This window comes from Molothrus aeneus, chromosome 20 (assembly GCF_037042795.1).
Source record: "Molothrus aeneus isolate 106 chromosome 20, BPBGC_Maene_1.0, whole genome shotgun sequence".
Taxonomy (NCBI): domain Eukaryota; kingdom Metazoa; phylum Chordata; class Aves; order Passeriformes; family Icteridae; genus Molothrus; species Molothrus aeneus.
Window position 1 is genome coordinate 9,014,093 of NC_089665.1, and position 14,191 is coordinate 9,028,283.

Here is a 14,191-nt window from a genome sequence, read left to right on the forward strand (position 1 = left end):
CAGTTGTGATTCTTTGAGTTACTGTTACTTAATCTGACACAAAGTTGTGAAAAGCTTCATTTTATTCAAATTTTTATCAGACCCTGTTAATATGATAATAAATAGCTGCACTCTGTGTAAGCCACTTTTAAATAATTCATGATAACAAGCAGAATGAACAGCCAGGCAACAAAGAAATATAGTGATGTTTCTACAAGGCAGCAGTTTGAACCTAAAAAGAAGACTAATGAAAAAGGAAAAGGCTTTTAATAGAAAAAGAAAGATATTTTTAGTTTTCTTATCAGAATACTGCCATTGAATAAATCAGGTTCTTAGCCCTGGAAAAGAGGAACTGTTGCAGCTTCATGAGCAAATTCTTGAAACCTTTGAGACTGTACCTACACAGAAATATTTGCACTCTTAGAGTGTCATTGTAACAGGCCCCTGGCCAGGTACTAATTAGCAGAGACTCCATGTATTACAGAAGGTTGATCAATAATTAGCAGAGACTCCATGAATGAAGGTTGATCAATAATTAGCAGAGACTCCCTGTATTACAGAAGGTTGATCAAGAATTCTTTATTAAGAAACCCATTGTTCTTTTATAAACTGTTAGATACAGGTGGACCTCATTGGTCCTTTACTTCAAGCACATCACCATTGACTAATTAGTGAAGCACCCTTTGATGAAGAAATCTCCACAGCACACTGCACGTGTTCACAGCACCAGCTGTTACCAGCAGGTTCAGATAAGAATTGTTTCTCTTTCTTTCCTCTGAGCTTCTCCCAGCCTTCCCCAGCACCATGCCTGGGAACGTTGGGTTTGTCTGTGCCCAGAGAGCTGCTCCACCTTGGGCTGCTGACTAGGGCTGGGAAATGCCTGTACAGCTGCTGCTATACTGTGGAGTAAGGTGCTGATATTTTGGTGTGAGGTGCTGATATTGTGGAGTAAGGTGCTGATATTTTGGTGTGAGGTGCTGATATTTTGGTGTGAGGTGCTGATATTGTGGAGTAAGGTGCTGATATTTTGGTGTGAGGTGCTGATATTGTGGAGTAAGGCACTGATATTGTGGAGTAAGGAGTTGATATTTTCATGTAAGGTGCCGATATTTTGGTGTAGGGTGCTGATATTTTGGTGTAAGGTGCTGATATTTTGGTGCAAGCTGCTGATATTTTGAGTAAGCTGCTGATATTTTGAGTAAGCTGTTGATATTTTGGCGTAAGGTGCTGATATTTTGGTGCAAGGTGCTGATATTTTGGAGTAAGGCGCCGATATTTTGGTGTAGGGTGCCGATATTTTGGTGTAAGTTGCTGACATTTTGGTGTAAGTTTGGTGTAAGTTTGGTGTAAGTTGCTGATATTTTGGTGCAAGGTGCTGATATTTTGGTGTAAGTTGCTGATATTTTGGTGTAAGTTGCTGATATTTTGGTGTAGGGTGCCGATATTTTGGTGTAAGGTGCTGATATTTAGAGAAGGTGCTGATATTTTGCAATAAGGTGTTCTTGTAAGGTGCTGATATTTTTCAATAAGGTGCCGATATTTTGCAATAAGCTGCTGGTATTTTGCAATAAGGTATTTTGCAATAAGGTATTTTGCAATAAGGTGTTTTCCCCCCAGGACTGTCCAAGTGGATCCGGCAGCAGGTGCAGCACCACGGCTCCTTCGGCAGCGCCCTGCGCTCCCTGCGCGCCTTCGCCCTCCGCAACCAGCGCGGTGCGGAGCCCTCCCCAGGGCCCGGCTCCGAGCTCCCTGCACAGCCCAGGCACCTCTCACAGGGCTCTCCTCAGGAGAACACCGCTCCTCTGTCCCCTGATGCTCCTGCCACAAGGCAGGAGCAGAATTTGGACTCAGAAGTTCATTTTGCTGCAAGCATCAGCTCAGTTCATCCCACAGCATGGGATCAGCCAAGTGGCAGCACGGCAGCAGTCAAACAAAGTATGTTCATTTCCACTGGCAATTTCAAATGGGGACTTGAATCTTTTTTGGAGGAAACAAATGGTTTTTTTAAATTACAGAAGTGCTATTGTGGAAAATGATAATTATTCACAAATGTGGAGGAGCTGTGCTCAACAGACTGAAATTAATTCTCGTTCCATCTGGTTGTCTTAAAAGAGTAATCTTTGATAAGTTTATAGTACAATCAAAAATGGTTTCATTTTAATTTCTTTTTCCATTGAGCACTATGAAGATAATTTAAAATATATTTGAAACACATCAAGAGTAGCATTATTGCAAGTTGAGCTCTGGTTCAAGCTACATCTGTTGTTTGGGCATTGCTGTGAGACACCTTCCATGTGATCTCCTCTAGTTCCAGCTTCAAAAGTGAAATCCATCCCTAAATTTTGGGAAAGGTTCTGATTTCATTTCAATCAAGAAAGAGCACAATAATAAACATTACAAATTTCAAATCCAGCCATACTCTACCTTTATGTGCCTCTTAATCTATTCATTTAATTAAGACAATTCATGTGCAAAGATGGTTATAACATCTGGGCTTTTGTTTGTATTATTGTTTATAGTGATTTTACAACATTCATTTTTAATGAATGTTGTAAAATCGCTATAAACCTTCTAAAACAGTGGTAATTCTGATGTGCTAAACATGTTGTAAATCAGATACAATTAATTTATGTTTTGTGATTTCTCACAGGTGACCAGAAAGTTGATGTAGAGAGCCATTCTCACCATGTAAAACAGAGAAGGAAAGACATGGACTGCACCCCCAAAATGGCAGCAATCAAAATAGAGAGAGAAGAAACGAATGGTTGGGGCAATGCTGATGTTGTGGAGGAGAAATTCTGCTCTGAGGCACTGACTTCAACTCCTGCAGCCCAGAACTGCAGGGCCACAGAGAGCAGCAGGCAGCAGCATGGGAATGGGCCCAGGGACCTTGTTGATCATTCCAATCAATGCCAATCAGCATTAATTGCAGAGCACAAAGCAAGTGGAGCAGAATCACGTTTGGAAACAAGTCATGTTTCAGTTGGGAGTGCTGAGGCCCCAGGTGCTGAAGGACATCCTGGAGCTGAGCCCTGCAGGGAGTTCCCTTCAGCATTAGATGAGGATGAGGATGAGAGCATTTACTTCACTCCAGAGCTGTATGATGATGCAGAGCCAGAGGAGCAGAGAACTGAGCCCCCAGTCCCAGCCTGTTCCACCTCTGGGGTTTGGGGGGAATGTGGGAACTCCACAGTCCCTGCTGCTCCTTTTGCCACCAGCACCTCAGGAGCACAGAATGGGCCTGGGAAAGCTGAGGCTGGCAGGAGCCCCCATGGGACCATGGAGGATGTGAGGAGCAGGGACAGCACAGCTGGGGCTGCAGGAGCAGAGCAGGGAGGAGCTCAGGAGATGAGCACCCCAAAAAGGAAAATCAGCCTCTCCAGATCCCGAAATAAAGGTGTGTCATCCTCTCTGCTGGGCAGTGGTGGCACCTGGTGACAGCTCCTGTGGCAGTTGTGGTGAGCAGCCCTCAAAACAGCACGGGGCAGCTGCACCTTCCTTGTCCTCATGGAGCAAAAGCTTCCCTCAGGCTCCATCTCTCATTTTATCTTGGGCATTTTCACTGGGGGAGTTTTGCCATGTGCAGTTTTCTAGATAGGATGAAGATTCCTCATCCTGACTTCATGGCTGGAGGACATCATGTCTGGAAATTCTGAATAGAAACCCAAGTAGGACCTGACCTGGAATTATTGGTTTGTCTAGGACAGATTTAATTAATCCACCATTAAATACAGTCAAATAAGTGGGGTTTTCTTCAGAAAGCCAAACACCCATATAACCAAATTATGGTTTTCTGCATTTGTTAGACTGGGGTTTGTTTAGTAAAACATGTAGAGCAGCATCTTTGCAGATCAAGTCACAGATTCAGCCTAAATACCACAACAGGTTTATTTTCCAGTACTTTGATTCCTGCCAATCTCTTACATCAAAATGTCCAGCAGGAGCTGTGCACATTTTGATATTTGATGAAGATGAGAAGCTTCTTGAGAAAAAAAATTGAGATTTCTTTAAGTTTTGCTTTTGTGAGAGGAATCCTTTTCTGTTGGCTGGATTCTGTGTTTATTCATGTCTAAACCTGTTCTCATTTGTATGTCCTACAAGCACTTTTTACATGTAACATATAAAATGTAAATTGTACACAAAGGTCTTTGAATTTTGCCCAGTCTTTTTTTTTTTTTTTTTTTTTTTTAGTATTTTAATGTTTCTTTCATTTTCTGCAATGAAAAGAGCCAGGATTTTTCTGTAATAAAACATACTGACTTTTTAAGAAAAGATTCTCCATTGCCATCCTACATTCATGTGAAGATGCAGGATTTTTGCCATCTAAAGATTGGTTCATATGTCTTGGTACTTTTTGTTTGAGAGTAGAAATGAAATTATTAACTGGTCACTTCCCATAGAACTTCATCTAAATAACATTTTGAGTCCATCCCTACAGAGCTGTGAGCATGCTCAGATCAATAGGATTTCAATTGTGCCCTTCCTTTATAAAATAAATTCATCTTCATGAAATTGGACCCTGTTTGCAAGAATGAGAAGAACACTAGAATTTCCACAACTGGCAGGATTTGGCAAAAGGCTTTTGCTTCAATTTTTGCAATATTGATGGCCAAGTTTCCTTGGTTTAGGTGTCCTGGATTTCACTGACAGGTTTGGTTTAGTTAATAGGGCAAAAATGCCAGTATTGAAAACCTCTGACACATCTAAAGAGAAATATTCTTCATTTCTATAGAAATAATGCTGAAGTTCCTGTTGATATCATATTGGAAACCTCTGACACATCTAAAGAGAAATATTCTTCATTTCTATAGAAATAATGCTGAAATTCCTGTTGGTATCAGTGTTGGAAACCTGTGACACATCTAAAGAGAAATATTCTTCATTTCTGTAGAAATAATGCTGAAATTCCTGTTGGTATCAGTGTTGGAAACCTGTGACACATCTAAAGAGAAATATTCTTCATTTCTATAGAAATAATGCTGAAGTTCCTGTTGATATCATATTGGAAACCTCTGACACATCTAAAGAGAAATATTCTTCATTTCTGTAGAAATAATGCTGAAATTCCTGTTGGTATCAATATTGGAAACCTCTGACACATCTAAACAGAAATATTCTTCATTTCTGTAGAAATAATGCTGAAGTTCCTGTTGGGATCAGTATTGAAAACCTCTGACACATCTAAAGAGAAATATTCTTCATTTCTATTGAAATAATGCTGAAGTTCCTGTTGGTTCCTGGCCTCTAGAGCTGTTCTTGGGTTTGATCCTCAGTTTTCCTAAAGCAAATCTTCTGCCCCAAACCCCTTTGTGCATTTTTGTGTGTCTGAACAGACAACAGAAATCACTTAAGCTTTGTCACTTGTCTGCTCATCCAGGGGCCCGCAGCACAGCCTCTTATTTGTCTTTCAGGAGATTTGTCTGTCTTTAAATCCATAACATTCAAAAAAAAGAGGAAAATCCATCTCCTTTTCCTTATCTGGAGCAGATTGTTCCTTTCTTGAGCTCGTGGTGCCTCTTCCTTTGATCAGAAATCCCTGAAGGCAGGGCCTGCTCTGTGTCAAATCACACCCATTTAAACTTTATATCAAATTAACATTAATATTCTGAGATATGGTTTGAAACAGCAGCACTTGTTACTGTGATTTCTGGAAAAAATTTCTGTCCTCTAAAAACTCAAATCAGCAGGGGGATAAATCCCCTTTGTGTTTGCTGGGTTTGGAAGGTAAGGGGTGGACTGTTTCTTTTGGTGTAAATTCATTCTGAATTGGTCTTTCTATTTAATAATTGTGCTGTTTGATATGTTAGAGGTAAGATATTTGTGGTGGTTCTCAGAATTAAATGCTGCCCAGCCTGCAGATAGAAGGGAAGTGAAGTCAATATCCTGAATTTCCTAGAATTATTCATTTGGATTTATCACATCTATCAAGGCTAAAATAGTGAAAATGCTTTTCCTACTTTGATATAACAGCTCAGTATAATCTCTATTGCCTACAATACTAACAAATCTTGAATTCATTCAAGGATTGAAAGTGCAGAGGAGATGCAGCAGAAGGAAAGCTGCCCTTAGGCAAAGCGGCTGCTCCCGAGAGAGAAAGGTACCATGGGTGAGATGCCTGGTCTGAGTGGCTGCTGAGTGCCAGGGTGCAAGGCAGTGAGAATCATTTATTGCATCATGTTTCAAGTGAAATAACACAATGAAATAGTTCCTTCCTGACCTGCAGAGCTCTGGTTGACAAACTCAACTTTTGTTTCTCATGGGAGACACAAAGGCACCAACCATCCCAGGCTCCTTCCAAAATTCCCAACAATTTGATAGCCTGTGGTGTTATAGGCTGTAAAATCCCTCATATTTTATATGGCATTTTTCTATTTAAGTAAGGTTAACCATTTTGAGCATGGTGTATATTCAATTATTAACTGATATAAATGATAACCTTTGAGCATTTCAAGTACTGTATTTCTCTGAAGCAGTTTGGATAGTATTAATTTATTTATATTATACTTTATTGATATTTAAATGCTTCAATCTGCATAGTTACTGTATGCAAACCAGTATTTACACCAATTTGTGCATTGCCTTGCTAGAAGGAAGCACCCAAGCAGCCTTGCAGGAAAGGACTTCACTGTGTTGTGTGTGGAGCTGAAATCCTGCCCAAAGCCCAGGGTAAGATCAGCTGTTCCATTGGGAAGGATGGGATTTCTCATCCACCCTTTTGCTTTCCCAGTTTTGGATGCTGGAGGGATATTTTAGAATAATTGGTTCATTTCTCCACTGGATTTGGTGTCTGGATACATGAGACCTGCAGAAAGCCTTTGAGGGCAGAGAAGGGAGTTGTGACAACAACAATTATTTAAAAGAAGTTATTTTTTCTGGCAGTTTTCTTGATTCAGGCTCCTGCCACGCTGACCTGTGTTGAGCTTAAATCTGATATTTGAGAGTTAACTGAAGGCAACTTCCGCTGCCATTGTGGGAGGCTGGGAGGAATTCTTTGGAGCATAGTGGCCCATTCACTGGGGTTTGTTCCTCCCCAGGATTAGGTGTTAATTTGCTCCCAGTTTATGTGAGAAGTTTGGTAATACCCTGGCACAGTAACTCAGGGAATCCAGTGCATGGAACTATCAAAAGTCTGCCTGAAATAATGACACTGCTATTCTGCAATGTGTAACCTGCTTTGTACCAATTTGGTTTTATTCTGTTGTGCAAAGTGGGGATGAGCTGCTTGTGGGAATTCTTTGTGTTTTTGTGAGACACTTGAAGTTGGAAATGTCTAAAGGCTGATAAAAGTAACAGCAATTCTATTTCTTTAAAAATAAGCTTCATCTTCAGGCCACTGGGCCATTGTGATAATGACCTAATTACAAGATATTCTCATCAGTTCCATGCAAATTAGAGATGCTTCATGCTTAAACAGTCTGGAGCTGATGAAAGCAAGAAAGGACAAAAATCTCTTCAGCAAACCAAACCTGTGCCTGAGGGACAATGGGAGATTTTCCATTTTCTGCACCTATTAAACCCAGGCCAGTTAGAAAAGTCCACAGTGGGCAAGCCCAGGTCATTCCTTGCCTCCCTGTTTTCCCAAAAGAACCTTTAAGATTTGGGTAATCTCATCAGGAACTTTCATTCCCTCCCTGAATTTATCAGCATCATCAAATCCCTGGTGCAAACCTGAGCTGGAACCCCAGGGCTCAGGAGAAGCATTCTGGCCTACAGAATGCCTGAATGTCAGGGTGGCTGTTGTCAGCAAGGAGTTTTATGTTGTTTAAACTGAATCTCAGATGCCAGTTGATTGAGGAAAGTTAAAAAATCTGAAAATTAAAAAAATAAATGGCTTTATTCAAAGTGGATCCAAGCTCGCTGGTCGATTTGGGAGTAATAACAAGGGGAAAATTATCTGTTGAAAAGTAAATTTTGGACACATTAAAAATTTTAAAGAAGGCCTTCTTCCAAGGGCCATTTACAGCAATAGAAGTCTTTTCAGTGCCTGCAGTGGGTATTGGATCAGGGCCTAAATTCCCATCTTGTAAATGTGGAAAGTTTGCAGCATGGTTGAACAGTACTGTATTCAAAACCATGTGTGTATATAAGTCTTACACCCCACTTTTTAAATTATAGGAATTTTGAGAAAAGCTTGCTACAGTAATAGTGAGCTGCAAATAATCTGGAAACTCTTCAGAAATGCCAATATAAGAAGCAAAGAATCCATTAATAATTGTAAGTGTAAAGTAGAGGCCATTTCAGAAGATGATAACGTGATGTTGGTCATCTCAGATGCTGCAAGTCTTGGTCACCTTAAAGAGACTTTGAAGGTTTACCAGATGCCAGTGAAAGGTAAGTTCTCACTGATCAATTCCAGCTAATATTTGTCAAGTCCTTTTGCTTTAAATTCAATTAAATAGCAACAATTTTCCACCCCTCCCTTGGACCTTTTGGGAGCTCATGGTGAGATTTTCCCTCCTCAGAGCTCTGTGGGCTCTGCACATTCAAAACACTGAAAAGGAGCTCCAGTGTCCCCTGCACTGCCAGATTTGTTGGGTGCTTTCATAAATCCTGCTGAAGAATAAAAGAAAAGGATAATGAGCACAGAATCCATTTCTTGCCAGTTCACTCCAGGAGCTGGCCACATGTACCTGTGGTTAAACAGAAGTGCTGGGTTTGACAGGAGTTCACTCCAGCTGTCAGCCCAGGCCTGGTGCAACCCTTGGCTTCCTCAGGTGACAGAGAGCAGAAATAAAGTATTTTATTTATCTGTGGGCAATTCTGCTGCCCATCCCCTGGTGTGAGGCTGGCACAGTAAATGAGAGGTGGTTTTGCCACAAGGACTGAGCCTTCTTTACCAATCTTTCTGACAGTTTGAAATGTGTGCAATGCAGCTGATAAAATTACTTCTATCTCTTTTAAACATCTCTCTTGATTCCTATATAAACCACTGTTTCTTTCTTTTTGAAAGACCTGGATGGCAGTTTGTCTTTAAATGCTATTTGGAATGAGAAGGAATCTTCTCTGACAAGTTACTTGCAGTGCAGGAGCTGTGCCCTTCAGTCCATTTCTCCAAGTCCTTTGATAGGAGCTGAGGTTACAAATTTCAGTAATAAAGTGCAGTCATGGGTAAGTCAGATCAGTTTATTTTGTATAATAAAATTATAATGGAATGATTTGGACAGGAAATACTAAAATACTAATTTTGTAAAAGGTAGAATGAATATTTACCTAGATAATTTTATGATTTATCTGATTTCTACCACAGAGATTTGAAATGATAGTTATAACTGAGCTCAGGTCACTGAATACATTTGCCTGTACCCAATTTGCTGCAATGTCTGTAGTATTACATCTGAAAAGGGATGGGAAAATAGCAGCCATCCATGTCTTTCATGAAAGGAAAACCAGAACAAAACATATTTACACAAGTGCTGTAGACTTGAATTCTCAGACATGTAATTTTATGTTAGTTTTGGCACTGAAAAAGAAGAAGTTAATCAGCCCCTGAAGGATGAACATGGACAGGGTTTAATGGAGTCAACAGGAAAAAATTTATTTCTAGCTATTGTGTTTCACTGTGAGCAAACTGAATTCTCAAGAGGACCCTTTGAAATTTAGATGAGAAAATTCTGGATTTTTTTCTTAAAAGTGGAGGGTGAGCTCCATCCTGAGGGATCTGTGCAGGTAAGCCCAGGCCACTTCTGCATTTTCCTTCATTTATTCCATGGATATAAAGACAGTTGAGCTTAAGGAGAGACTTTTGAGACTGAATCTTTGCCAAAAGCTGAATATGATCCCCATGTTTTGCCTGTGTGTGTCATTATCAGCTGTCCAAGCTGTTGGAAATGCAGAGTGGTGATGGACAAGCTTTGTAAGGCATTATTTGCCATGAATTTTGGGATTTCAAACACCACCACAAAGATTTCATGGCATTTCCAGCGTTCATTTGTATCAAACATAATGAAATGTTACACTGAGGGAATGGATACTGGCAGGATAGGAAATGAAGGGATCCTCTGAGGTAGAATAAGTTGATTTTTTTATTTTAGCTTCTGAACTGTCTTTTTGTGGCTCTTCCATCCCATCAGGTGTAAACATGGGATCAGCTGGGTTTAGCTTAAAAATGTAAAACAAACCAGTGTTTTCTTCTCAGCCCACCTGTAGATTGAACTTCTGGGGGTTTTTAGCTAAAAATACTCTGTTATAAATAATATATAATAATAGAAATACTCCAGCAGATTTTCTGAATGAGTCTCTTCCTTTCCCATTCTTCCCTGTTATTCTTTCTGTATTCACTAAAAAGAAAGCCTGCAAGAGGCTGAACCCCCCAGCTCTGGCTCTGGGGAGTCACTGTGAGAGCTCATGGCTTTGGGAGAGACACATCCAATCTCTGATGCATGGCTTTGTGTCAGGAAAAACAGCTCCCATCATCTTCCACAGAGCTGGGGAACCATCTCTGCTTTGGGGCTGACCATTCTTGGGCTAGATTGATGTGACTTGAATGGGGGATTGAGGCGGTGAGGAAGGAAACCACTTTATTTTATTTTATTATTTTATTTTATTTTATTTTATTTTATTTTATTTTATTTTATTTTATTTTATTTTATTTTATTTTATTTTATTTTATTCTATTTTATTTTATTCTATTTTATTCTATTTTATTTTATTCTATTCTATTTTATTCTATTTTATTCTATTCTATTCTATTCTATTTTATTTTATTTCTTTTGTGTGTGAAAATAATGATATTTATTTACAAATGTAGGATGGGCTGGGGATGAATGATGCTAGATTTAATTTTATCACCTCCTTGCTTTAAATCCACGAGCTGTTGTTGTCCTGTAATTGGGAATGTATTGATGTGAATGAGGGCACACAGAAGGGGTCCAAGGAGGTGAAAATGATGATTTATGATGTGCTATCATTTACCAGAGCAAACCCAGATGCATTCAAGTGAAGAAGCTGTGATTCAGTCAATCTTAGCTCCCAGTTCTCCGCTCTTGAATCCAAGCTCCTGCTGGTTCTGAGCAATGTATTTGTGGAGATAAAATCAACATTACAGTTCCTGCTGCTGCCCAGCCTGGGCTAAACCATGCTCATTGCCATGAGGTATCGTGTGGCATCTGAACTTGCTCCGTCTCGTGGGCTGACTGGAAATCAAGCACAGTTGGTTCTGCAAGGCAAGGAATTGTTCATTTAATAGAAATCACATTGCTTCAGCAAAACAAGCTTAAAATAGAATCCCTGCATTTAAGAGCTGTTATTTACTCCTAGATCTGGTCACTCTTTAAAGAGGCAGCGCTGCATTTTCATGGCTTAATTTTAAGGTGGGATTATCAAATTGCATCTTGTACTTTTTTTAAACCTCCTTTTTTTATCAATTATTTCTATTGAAAATTAGATTTTTAAATTTACTGCTACATTTCTACAAATTCAATCCCATCCTGTGTTCCCCATTGACCTAGAAACCTCCATTAACACCAAAAGAGTGGCATATAAATTATTGTAATCTTTTGTACTGCTTAAAACACCCTAAGTAATTGTATACACCCTAAGTAACTGTATTTTTTATTTCCCTAAATAATTGTATATTCCTTTTTGGGAATAGAATTGTGAAATGGGTAAATGTAGGGGTGCTTTAAGATGTAGCTCAGCTATTGCACTGAATCATGCTTCATACATTAAAAGGCAACTGAAACCCACAATTAAAATTTTAAACTTCTTTAGGAGTAACTGTATTTTTTAGTCCCCTAAATAATTGTATATTCCTTTCTGGGAATAGAGTTGTGTTGTGCAATGGAATAGAAGGCAGTATTTGGAATTAGACAGAATATTTTGGTAGCACAAGCTTTAAGATGTAGCTCAGCTGATGTACTAAATCATCCTTCATATGTTAAAAGGTGACTGAAACCCACAATTAAGGAATAATTGTATTTTTTAGTCCCTAAATTGTATTTTTTAGTCCCTTATAAATAATTGCATATTCCTTTTTGGGAATAGAATTGTGAAATGGGTAAATGTAGGGGTGCTTTAAGATGTAGCTCAGCTATTGCACTAAATCATCCTTCATATGTTAAGAGGTGACTGAAACCCACAATTAAGGAGTAATTGTATTTTTTAGTCCCCTAAGTAATTGTATATTCCTTTTTGGAAATAGAATTATATTATGAAATGGAATAGAAGGCAGTTCTTTGGAATTAGAATATTTTGGTAGCACAAATGTAGGGGTTCTTTAAGATGTAGCTTAGCTAATGTACTAAATCATCCTTCATTTGTTAAAAGGTGACTGAAACCCACAATTAAGGAGTAATTGTATTTTTTAGTCCCCTAAATAATTATCTATTCCTTTTTGGGAATAGAATTGTGTTGTGCAATGGAATAGAAGGCAGTACTTTGGAATTAGAATATTAGACTATAAAATCAGAATATTTTGGTAGCACAAGCTTTAAGATGTAGCTTAGCTAATGTACTAAATCATCCTTCATATGTTAAAAGGCGACTGAAACCCACAATTAAAATTTTAAACTTATTAAGGAGTTGTTGCTATCACTGATTAGACAGTCAGCTGTTGAGACAGTAGCTTTTATATAACAGGATATTGTTTTGTTCAGCACGTTACCACATTTGGCAAACTTTTATCTTAATGCGCCTATGGGGAATTGCAGTGTGACCTCAATCTCAGTAAAGCCTCGGTAAAGAGGGGCTGGAGCAGAGCTGGCGGGAGGTGCCAGGGCCCTGGCCCAGACTGTATATTTGTTATCACATGTTAATCAGATTCATCATTCTGTTTAATAAAGATTTCAGCTGCCACGCGAATGCATAATCGGCTATGTCTGAGTGCCCGTCTTTTGTCTCGAGCAGATTGCTCCAACTGTATTAAGCATCATTAGACAAAAATGACGACCTTATTAATTTGTCCTTTCTGTGTTTTCCAGCAGATTGGGCCTCATTATTATGCAAACACAGTACACAGAGCGGCACCAGAAGTAGCTCATTAATGTTTCTTTCCCCTTAGTACGTAACAGATTATTATTGTGAAGTGTGCATGAAATAATTGCTAATTATGTGCCTTAAATTGTACAGTGATTGTCTGTCTCGGGGTTTTTCACCAGGTTTAGAGCATTGGGGAAGGCCATCAGAAGCTACAGGTTAACAGTGCTGGAGCCACCAAAGGGGAAGGGAATCACAAAACGTGCATTTTATCACACGTTTTCCTGCCTGGAAGGAGTAATTAGGACAGCTCTGGATTGCTTTGTAGTTACCTCTCACTCCTCTGCTTATTGTAAAAGAAATGACTCCCAGCTGGCAAATAATTTAATAGATCTGTCTGCCCATGAATGGATGCAGGGGAGTTTGAACCGTGGGCTTTTGGTAAAAATCCAGTAGATTCTGCAGTGCTCCAGCCCGAGTTGGTGTGGATCCCTCATTTACACACCACTAAAATTCCTGGATTTCCAAACCCTGCTCCTTCCACCATCCATTCTCCCAGACTCTCCATTCAGTGTAACTCTCCTTAAAATTTGCAAGCATTTCAGAAATGACATGCCAGGCCTTGGCATGGCTCTGCAGTTTGACAACTTTGTGCTAAGTGTGTAATTGGTTTAGGCCGGGAGTGCCTGCCCCTGATCCATGGCACAGCTCCTGTAATCTGCTGCCACCGGAGCTGATAAGACTTGGCCACGGCCAAAGTTTTTGCAGCGCTCGAAATAAAATCCTGATCCATTAAGGGTTTGCATGGATTTAGCTTTATAAGCTGGTTTAGAAATTGTGAGTGGTCAGATCTTGGATCCAGGCTTTGTTGTCGACAAGATGCCATGAAAAGCATGACATCAGCTCGGGTCTTCCTAATGCTGCTTTTGTTGACAATCTGAGTGAAATGTGGCTATTTCACCGTTCTTTATTCTGTATGAGCACTGAAACAGGTATCCTGGAGGGTCAGGAGGAGAACAACATCCATCTGACATTATTACATTAAATAATTGTAGTGGCTGACTGCATTTGGTTGATGTTGCACAGTTGCTTATGCTGATACCACCAGTTAAATGCGGTGGTGGCTTCATACAATTTAAGTTAAAATAAATGGAGCATATGAGCTGTAAAATATTATTTAAACATTTCACACAGATCATTACTGATTATTTCTAAGGCACAGACCTATATTCCACTTCCAAAAAATCAAAATTAAATTGTTCTGTGGAAACCAAATTCTCTTTACTGCACTATTCGTTGT

General features: G+C 39.4%; 1 protein-coding gene across 1 annotated transcript in view; it reads left to right on the top strand.

Moving 5' to 3' along the window:
• BRIP1 (BRCA1 interacting helicase 1) overlaps nt 1–4,133 on the top strand; it is a 49,176-nt gene extending 45,043 nt beyond the window's left edge. The window contains exons 19-20 of the mRNA XM_066563423.1: nt 1,597–1,914; nt 2,630–4,133. Of these exons, the coding sequence (XP_066419520.1) occupies nt 1,597–1,914; nt 2,630–3,417 (1,106 nt within the window). The 3' untranslated portion in view covers nt 3,418–4,133. The remainder of the gene's footprint in view (nt 1–1,596; nt 1,915–2,629) is intronic.
• The last annotated feature ends 10,058 nt before the right edge of the window (nt 4,134–14,191 follow it).